Raw genomic sequence first — 9,892 nt, forward strand, 5'->3', positions numbered from 1 at the left:
CGAAGCCGTTTGAGTCTTTTAAGATTCCGGATATAGTTTGTCTCTCATTCGAGCGAGGGGTAACCCGGAGATGTTCTTTTGAATGTCGATGGATGAAGTCCCGCGAGGTGGGAGCATTTTCCGACTATAAGTTGGAGTTCTTCAAGTTTTTCCGCGTTACCACCGTTTGCCGGAGATTATAATGAACCAGCAAGGCGGAAACTGCAGGTGAAACTCGGAGAACTCCGGGGGCTACTTGTTGTGGGTATACTTCATAGGTGTACCATCGACAGGTGCCTAGATCCGGCAAGCCGGGTGGCCCACGGACGGTGATGAGGCATGTGGCCCATCGGGCGGCCCAGTTGCTGTTGATCATGAAGGAAGAAGTCCAGCCCAGGATCAGCAGGCCGGATCCGTACCGACATAGGAGTAACCCGGATCCATGGAGGCCCATGTGGAACCCGGATCTGGTATGACGTATATGGAAGGCGGATCCGTGACGTGCACGGCAAGATATTGTACCGTAGTTAGGTTGTCTGTAATCCGGCTAGGACTCTCCATGTAAACCCTAGATCCGTGCGCCTTTATAAGCCGGATCCCGGGAGCCCTAGAGGCACAACCACAACTCATTGTAACAACGCGAAAGCGCCCAGATAATTCCGGACAAGCGAGCAGTAGGCCCCGTCATCGTGCGGTGTTCCGAAGCTGGGTAACTCGCGTACCACCGTCCCGTGTGCACTCCGCCCTATGGCCCCTACTTCTTCTCCCCCTCGTGAGGATCCCTCCTCCGAGGTACCGTCGATTAGGCAACGACACCTAGCTTAAACTGTGTAGCTCAATATGTACCAGTCATACTCAACACACTTACATACCTGTGATGTACTCTCTTCTAGCCCATTACCAACCTGCAGACTCTGAACAGCCTTGACAAATGCACTTGCAAATTTTTCGTAGATACCTATATATGCAAACCAACCCTCATTTTTTTAAACGGAACAAAGAGGCCCCAGTAACATCTACATGAGATAAGTAATCACTTTACCTTCCTGCACCAGTATCCTGTTTGCACATACACATGTCTGTCCACTGTTACGAAACTTGGCAGCAAGCTGTACACAAATGAAAATGGTGAATATGCATCTATCATAATTCAAAATGATACAAGTTACCCATTTCAAGTTTTCAACAGCTACGTATGTTAGTAGAAGAAGTACAAAACGTGTATATATGAAACAAATTTCAATTAGCCATTGTCAAAAAGAATTGTTCTTATTTTCTTTGTCATATAGAGATGTTATTATACTCTAAAACAGTAATATGGATAAGCTTTTATTTACTCTTGTTGTCTCAAACAGGTTATGCACTTTGGCATTAGGTTTTGTGTTTGATCTGAACTTTATTATAGCCATTTTGTCTTCGGTAACTGAGGGCCACTGGATGTATCTTCCTTCCATGCAAACAGAAACCTTCCATGTAGTGAGGTGTGGACAGAACATAACTAAGGGTTAATAGTGTTTGAACTGGCAGTTGCAAAATAAGTTCTAGGCTGATAAGAATTAGGATGCTTGAACATATGCGTTTGGATCAAGGATTAGTGTTATCACTTGTTTCCCCTATGTGATTGAAGGATGGCCACTTGTGACCATAAGGCTATACGAACACGCTTATGGCAGGAGAATTTGTGATGGCGCGGGAACAGGGGAGGGGTCCATATGCACTACCCAATATGCTGGCAAGGCAGCTGCATTACCTAGCAGCTCAGTAAAAAGAGTCAAAAACTACATGTTACCGAAGAAAACAGAGCATTTACGAGTTTACATGTTAAAACCGTAGCATTTAGGAAAACAATAGACATTATGTGAGTCTTAGAAATTATGTAGAAATTCACCATAACTACGATGGTGTTCATCAACCTCAAGAGCTAAAGATGATGTTAGTGGTCTGTATGGTAGTGGAAATACAAACACTGATCCCAAAAGAGTTGCAGAAGGGAGAAAAAGCTACTTTTTACTTACACTGCCTTTAACAGCAACCTCAATATCTGCATCATCGAAAACAATGCAAGGTGCATTCCCACCAAGCTCCAAAGAAACCTACAGGAGAATTATTCTTGTGAGCGTCATGTTGGGAGGTAGCACAATGAAGTGAAGCAATAAAAGCTGTGCAGCAACATTCCCAATAAGAAATAAAGAAAAAATATGCATATATCATGAAGAAAATCTTTCTATTCTTAATAGGTGATCCCATTTTCCTGCACATGCAAGGTATCCACCTCATCAAGCATCACTGAGCAATCATAACCTGCCACCTAAGCAATTCTTCCACGTCATCATGTACATGACCCATTATTAATATGATCACTAAATGGCAAGAACCATCAGATTAATGCATTTTTTCTCCAATAGTACAAGTTGTGGCCTCTGTAAAAACCGATATGTTGAAACCGCCCTCAATTTAAGCTTCCTCTTCCCCATGATCTCAGCGACTGTGCAATCGCTTCCTCTTCCCCCACTATCTCAACGAAATAATTGTGCAAGGAACCGATGGACGCATACGAGAAGTTTGCGGAGATTTCTTCTTCTCCTTTTAAACACCGTCTTCCGCCTCAAACCGCTGGAGTTGTTCACAACTTCGCATCATACACCGGTACAGTTGGCTATACGGGTGCCGCTGGTGAGCCACTCCAGATCGAGAAGCTCATCCATTCTGCAGTTTCTTCATCTCTCCTTTATTAACATGGTCTCAGGTTGCCTCACCGTGCTTTCATGGAGTGGCCAGATTGATCCTGTTTTCGTTCACACATTCTGCAGTTTCTCCATCTCTTCATTATTATAGGGTTGCGCAGCTTACCTCACCATGCTTCCTTGGGTCGCCGGATTAATCCAGTTTTCTTTGCAGTCCATGCATGATTGCAATATATGAAGCGGAACTGATTTTTCTGCTCAGGTTGTGTTAAGAGTTTTGCATGGAGATTTCAGCACCGGTTACGAACTTGATTTTGGTTTTATTATCCACTTAAGTTGGCCCTATAGAGCAGAGCACCTCTTCATTTGTTTAATGTATTGATTTCTGCAAGGATATGTGGCCACATTGGTCTGTACTGAGTATTCATATATGCACGCGATCATCAGTGCAACAAGAGGAATCTGTTTAGCCAGCTTCTACTTTCAGTTTTACGCTATGCTCAGGTTCTACATTAGGAATACGCCTGCTCATATTCAGGTTAATACATACCATTATTTGCCAAGGGGTTCATACAGCTACATATCAGTTCTCCAATCTCCATCTTGGACAAGCTGCAATGACTGATCAGTTTTTACCTTACGTTGTCTCTTCCTTCAGATAATTATTTTACAAAAACATATTTGTTTATTATGGTTTGCTTTCAGCACGTATGAGATATATGAGACTTACCTACTACAGCAACCAGAAGGCGGTGCCATGGATTATAGGCACTGTAAATAAGAACACGTCACTGTGCATACAAAAAATATATCTTTTGGTAGAAGCGTCGGCGCTTATGTTGGTTTTAGCATTTTGGTGAATTGTATCAGGTTGATGGAAATCAAATATATTGTTCTAAGTCGTCATTTGATGCATTGATTTATATCTAAGTTTTATCTCTCTAAAACCTGTCAAACCATGATTATGACCACACTATATCCAAATTGTAGACTGTTATCATTTCATAATCTTTTTATGTTATGCTACACTATATTTATATTATATTCTAACATTTACTTTGTGCAATATATTATATTAAAAAAGACCCGCAGCAAAGCGCGGGGTATCATCTAGTTCCAACAAAAGATGACATCATGATGGCAAAGCAATATATTACTAACACGCGGTATAATGCTATTAATAGCCGCCAGGCAGCACTTAGGGTACTTAAAAGTGAGAACTCTATAAAGGGCAGGGCATACCCAGTTCTCAAAGCTCCCACACATTGTGGGGTCTGGGGAAGGGTATTTATAGGCAGCCTCTATATCCAACACATTTAAAGAATAAAATGGCATTATGAGTCTGGTTTTGAAACGAACAGGCCCAGAAAAGCACCACCAGGGTGGTTCCAAAAATTGGGTGGTTTTCAACTATTTTATTGTTTCACGTTGAGTCTGATTTTCTATATTTAATGTTTGGGATGCACCTAATAAGAAGTAATTAATATACAAATTGCAGGCTGACTTGCCTGCACTAGATGGTATCTAGGGCCTAAATCGGACAAAAACTTGTCCTAAGACATAAGGTAGGGGCCAGTTACTCCTGGATTTCTGAAGTCTTTTGCACAAATCTCTTACATGTTCACCAAAAAATAGGATAGTTATTGCAATATTCGATCAAACCAAATCAACAGAGCAATGTATGGCAATCCGACATGCTCTAATACAAGACAGCTCTATGGATACACAAGAAATTCAAACTCCAGGGCTCGCAGATGAAGAGTAATTTCTTCCCAATTAGTTTCTCAAGACATACCTTTTTCACAGTATTTGCTGATCCAGCCAAGAGTTTTTTACCTACAGCTGTTGATCCCGTGAATGTAATCTTTCTGACCTATAAAAGAAAACATTTTATCATGTAAAACACAATACTCCTACTTAACATATATATATAATTAAAATTAAAATTGCAAAAGAATAAGGAAATAAACCTGTGTACTCTGTGTTAGTGCATCACCTATCTCAGGAGCATTACCCATCACAACATTCAGCGCACCCTGGATTAAGGAATATGACCAAAATAGATGCCATGAATTTCAGATAACAATAACAGACAAATAACTTGGCATAATGGCATGTCGTGGTAAAAGATGGGAATTACAATGTAATCTAATGCACCTGAGACCTGGTCTTTTCCCTAATAAGTTTAGTTATCTAATTTGCTAGGTAACTGAGAACATAACGTGAATAGCCGAGAACCTCTTCGGTTCTAAGTCCTTACTTTGTCTTAGTCATTACAGAAAGTTAGGAGTAATTTATTTGAAAAAAGAACTTCGACAAGTGCAGTAATATTGAAACAGAATAGATAGTGATACGCAAATATGATTGGAATTGTAGAGAACTTGAGAGAATTACAGCAGGTATTCCAGCTTGAAGAGCAAGGTCTGCTGCAGCTAATGCTGTCAGAGGTGTGAACTCTGATGGCTTGACAACAACAGTGCATCCACAAGCCAATGCTGGTCCAACCTGAGTGTAACCATGTATAAGAAAATGCACAACCATAGTAACTTTTCATTTAAACATCTGAACAAATGGAGAAGTGTAATGTTTTGCTTCAAACCTTTCTGGTTATCATCGCTAAAGGAAAATTCCATGGTGTAATAGCTCCAACTACCCCAATAGGCTGTAGAAAATAATCGTTATGACATCATGTTTACCTCACATGTAAAAGTGACCATAGTAGACAAATATCAAAACACAAAAACATTTGCTCAGTGCATCAGGTCAAGAAAACGTTCTGAGAAATTTGAGTAGCGGTTCAAAAGAACGAAAGGTGGAAAATGTACGAACTGATGGTGAAATTTTGAGTACCTATTTAGAAATTTAACTTGATAAAATGAAAGGTGCAAAATGTACAAACTGATGGTGAAATAATTTAAACAAATATAGAAGTAAAGGATATATTGAGGTTTAAATGATTAAGACAAGGCACGGGCATGATAAATTTTAAAAGCCATTAGCATATTACCTGCTTCAGAACCAATATTCTGCGGTCAGCCAGGGTAGGTGGAATAATATCACCATATACACGTTTTGCTTCCTCGGCAAAATATTCTATGAAACTTGCACCATAATTTACCTGAATTGACGATTAGCAACAATCAGTCTACCACAACCCTTTATGATGATAAGATCCAGCCAACTAATATCAGTGCACGATTTCAGAAAGTACCTCCCCAAGGGCTTCTTTCATAGGCTTCCCCTGCTCCAGTGTCATAAGAAGTGCAAGTTCTTCCTTGTGTGAAATAAGTAGATCATGCCTTTGTTGAATATACATAGTGAGAAGAATATTCCAGGTGATACTACAAGATATTCATGCTATTATTAACATTTGATTCGTGCAAACTACCATTTTCTTAGTGCCTTGCTCCTTTCACTCGCAGTGAGTTTGCTCCAAGCTACAAAAAGAAAAGGGTGAGAGTGAGCAACAAAAACTAGAAGTAGTAAATGCAGAAGTACCTATAACCAAATATACAAAGAAAAAATAATTGCTTAGTCATACAAATACATATAAAAGGCGGGCGACAAAACAAAGCAATCAATTGCTTAGTCATACAAATACTTATAGAAGGCGGGCGACAAAACAAAGCAATCAATATGAGTGTCCTGCCAGGCATTGAAAATCATAACTAAACTTAATTAAGATAAGGAAGGTTTGCAATCAATGAGCGTCCTGCCAGGCATTAGATTTTTTGAAATGAACATTTCCGAAAAACAATCATATATTCACCTCATTTGGAGACACTGTAGTGATCTTGATTTTCTTATGAGATTTTTGTAGTTACCAAAGGTGACAGAATTAACCGTATTATAAATCAATATAACTAGTAAGCCAGATAGAAAGCATTTTATGATATGCAGAAGATATTAGTTGATTGTGGAGACAACACTCACATGTGAGCAAAGTTCACTTTATTCATAATATTCCCTCCAGTGATAATCTTCGTCAGATGCACAAGCAATTTTATTTGCATATATTAAGATTATGAGCATGTTCCAAGGTTTGACTATGACACTTGCAAAACATTATTTGATCAGCATCCAAGCATAAAAACTGAATGTAGTGATGTGTTGACATACAATAAAACGTAGTGTTCGCGGAATCTATTGCATCAGATGTTTCTCTGTTGCCCATGCAGGCAACATTAGCAATGACCTCGCCAGTTGCTGGATTTTGCACCTAGGAGAACATAGATTAGAGAAGTGATATAGTATAAACAGTGAGTAGAGGTAGTCCAGTACCAACATTTCATTGATTTTTTCACTGTCTAGTCCAATTTACACCTATGCAGCAAACAGAAAAGTGGCAAGACCAGCTAAGTTGCAACACTATTTTCATGACTATTACAGTGGGACCATCAAATGATCCGATTGGTAATGCAGGATACAGCCATGCTAAAGAATTAAGATTACCCCATGGCCCCAATCCTTATCAGGCAAGAGGAAAAATCTAATAGCACTAACGTCCCAGGAATGGGATCAAAATTCCAAGCAGCATATTCGGAGCTCATAGATGCAGCACTAAGCGTATGCTGCTGTTTGAGCATCAATGACACTGGTGGAGCTTTCCCATCTCAACACTGGTTCATCAGCCTGTCAATACTGGTTGGCACAACCTAATTTATGTACTCCTCTCGTCAGACTCCCTTGGTAACCAACACATGTTGTCACGAAGTGCATAATTCTGTTTAGCACACTCCACCAGAGTCTTACAGTGAAGAGTAGTTACCTCGAGGGTCTTCCCGTCGTAGGCGTCGACCCACTTGCCGCCGATGAGGCCTTGCGTCCTGAGCAGCCCCGCCGCCCGGATCTTCTCCATCGCCGCGGCCGCGTTCACGCTGCCCATCTGCTCACCTCACCCAGAAAACTCGACGGACTGAGCACAACAGCACGGCAGTGATCCTCCCCGTGCCGGCGGGAGGGCGCGGGGTATGAAGGAGCGGAAAGGAGCGCGGGCGAGTGCGGTTGGGGGGAAAGAGGGCGTACGTGGCGGCGGCTGGTGAGCCGCGAGGAGGCCGCCGAGGAGGCGAGGATGTGGCGGGCGCCGAGCGCCGCCGCGCGTCGCATCGTCATCGACATCTGGAAGCGCCGGGGAAGGAGACGACGAGTCAGGCAGCGGGCCACCTCGTCAGACTGACGATTTGTTTTCCAAGATGAAAGCAAGTAGACCACGGGTACAGCACAAGCACTTTACACGCGGGCTGCTGAGCTGTGCAGATTTCGGAATTTTGAACGTTCAGTGATAGCGACCTCCCAACCTCGGCACAAATTATTGCAACTTTGCAAGTCAAGTGGTACGGCGATTTACACAAAAATAATCCAAAAGTGGAAGAAAAGCACAGACTGACTCTCCGGCGAAACTATTTCACCAATCTAACCCTTTTGTGTGGCGCCCCTCCCACGGGCGCCACACATGCCCATGTGGCTCTCCTCCTGCCGGCGCCACACACCCAGCCGACGTGGCCCCCTCGCCGCCGAGGCCGGTGCGCCCGTCCGACGATGGCAGCATGTGTGGCGCCCCTCCCAACGGCGCCACACATGCACTTGGAATCCCCCAAACATACTGTGGGACAAATCCTCTGGGACTTAGCCGTTTTGCGAGGCTCGATGTGTGGCGCCGATGCCACGGGCACCACACTAGCATGTGTGGCGCCGCTGCCACGGGCGCCACACATCCACTTAAGTGTGGCGCCCGCGCCCAGCCCGACCCTCTCTTTCTCTTCTTTCTCTCCTCTCTTTCTCACCTCCAACCGCCGCCGCCGGCCGCCTCTCCGCCGCCCCCCACCAAATCCTCCACGGATTGGACAGATCTGGCCGGCCAAATCCATCCCCATACAATCCTCAAGGTATTCCCCTTCGTTCCCCTTCGATTCATCCAAGATTTGCTCCGGTTTAATTCGTTCCCCTTCGATTCATCCTAGATTGGAAATGTTGGTTGTGTTTGAACCATAGATTTGTATGCATGTGTGTTGAACCATAGATTTGAACCATAGATTTGTTGAAACCATAGATTGTATGCATGTGTTTGAACCATAGATGTTAAATTTTGTTAGATTGTATGCATTGTATCCAAAGATGTTTGAAATGGCTATGTATGTGTTGAAGCTTGTCGCAAGACTGGGAGCAAGACTGGGAGCGGCGGTATTGGTGGATGCATGCTCCTACTTTCCGTATGGAGCTGGGACCGCCTATCAGTTGGGCGTCCCAGGGTACTCAACGAGACGCCATGGCCTCATTTCCCTCACTTTCCCGATCGGGAGCCCACTTGGGCATACCTTTGGGACAATGTCTCGGAGATGACGAGCGATCCAATGGTCATGTACGGGCAAGTACACTCGCGGAGTTGGACACTCTTACCGCCGAGCAGGTAACCGATCACTGCGGAGTTGCAATCCTAGTTTTGATTGATTCTACCGGCATGTTCTAAATAATTGTATGCTGCAGGTGGAATGGGAGCCATATGGTAGCTACTACCATATTGGCGCGGGGATGGCCGACTCGAACCCCAAGTGCACGGAGGAGGCGCGGTTCGGCGTATGCGCTGCCCACTCATATGCATGTGGCTTGTTGAACACCACCAGCCGCAAAGAGTGATGAGACAGGTTTGGGCTGTATCAGAGTGCCCACCAATGTGGCAAGACACGGACAAGGCGCTTCATAGGTAAACTTCGGAATCATGCGATGGAAGATTCTTGATAGAAGAGGTACAAACTAACTTGTTGATTCTTGCAGGCTTGATAGGCAGCGGCAGAGAAAGATCACAAATTGGCCAGTCCATCATAGCGGCCACATCGCAGCGTTCCAACACTGCTTGGAAGCGGCACGGAATGCTGACCCTGAGCAGATTGTGCCTCACGACTTCACCGCTTTCAACAAGCCTGTCGGACCGTTGCGGAATTTCATTAAGGTATGATCACCAACTTTGAATGTACACTATTATGTTCTGGTGGCTTTGTAACCATGAGTTCCATGACGCAGAACACTGCACGAAAGATGCGGCGGTTAGCGAACTTGCTAGGTTGCCGCGAAGGCGAAATCCCTACATCCTCCTCTTCGAAGAACATGTATGGACTATTTTGTTGCTCGTGAAACATGTTCTTACTAATTTCAACTTTTGTAATCTCATGTGTTCATGTTTGTGAAGATTCCTCCCGAGGACGACCTAATTCTGAGTCAAGGCGTACTTCGAA

At 43.6% G+C, this 9,892-nt stretch overlaps 1 protein-coding gene across 1 annotated transcript; it reads right to left on the minus strand.

Moving 5' to 3' along the window:
• Positions 1-851: 851 nt before the first annotated feature.
• On the minus strand, positions 852-7,804 carry LOC124687068 (succinate-semialdehyde dehydrogenase, mitochondrial-like; the record flags this gene model as incomplete). The annotated part of the gene is given in 13 exon segments (XM_047220920.1): positions 852-937; positions 1,022-1,088; positions 1,995-2,072; positions 4,459-4,536; positions 4,634-4,699; positions 5,058-5,168; positions 5,263-5,325; positions 5,671-5,781; positions 5,875-5,962; positions 6,052-6,100; positions 6,783-6,882; positions 7,432-7,548; positions 7,689-7,804. Coding segments are annotated over 13 exon segments (1,107 nt in total), but the record flags the coding sequence as incomplete, so codon positions are not given.
• Between the last annotated feature and the right edge of the window lie 2,088 nt (positions 7,805-9,892).

The sequence above is a fragment of the Lolium rigidum genome, chromosome 2, assembly GCF_022539505.1.
Source record: "Lolium rigidum isolate FL_2022 chromosome 2, APGP_CSIRO_Lrig_0.1, whole genome shotgun sequence".
Taxonomy (NCBI): domain Eukaryota; kingdom Viridiplantae; phylum Streptophyta; class Magnoliopsida; order Poales; family Poaceae; genus Lolium; species Lolium rigidum.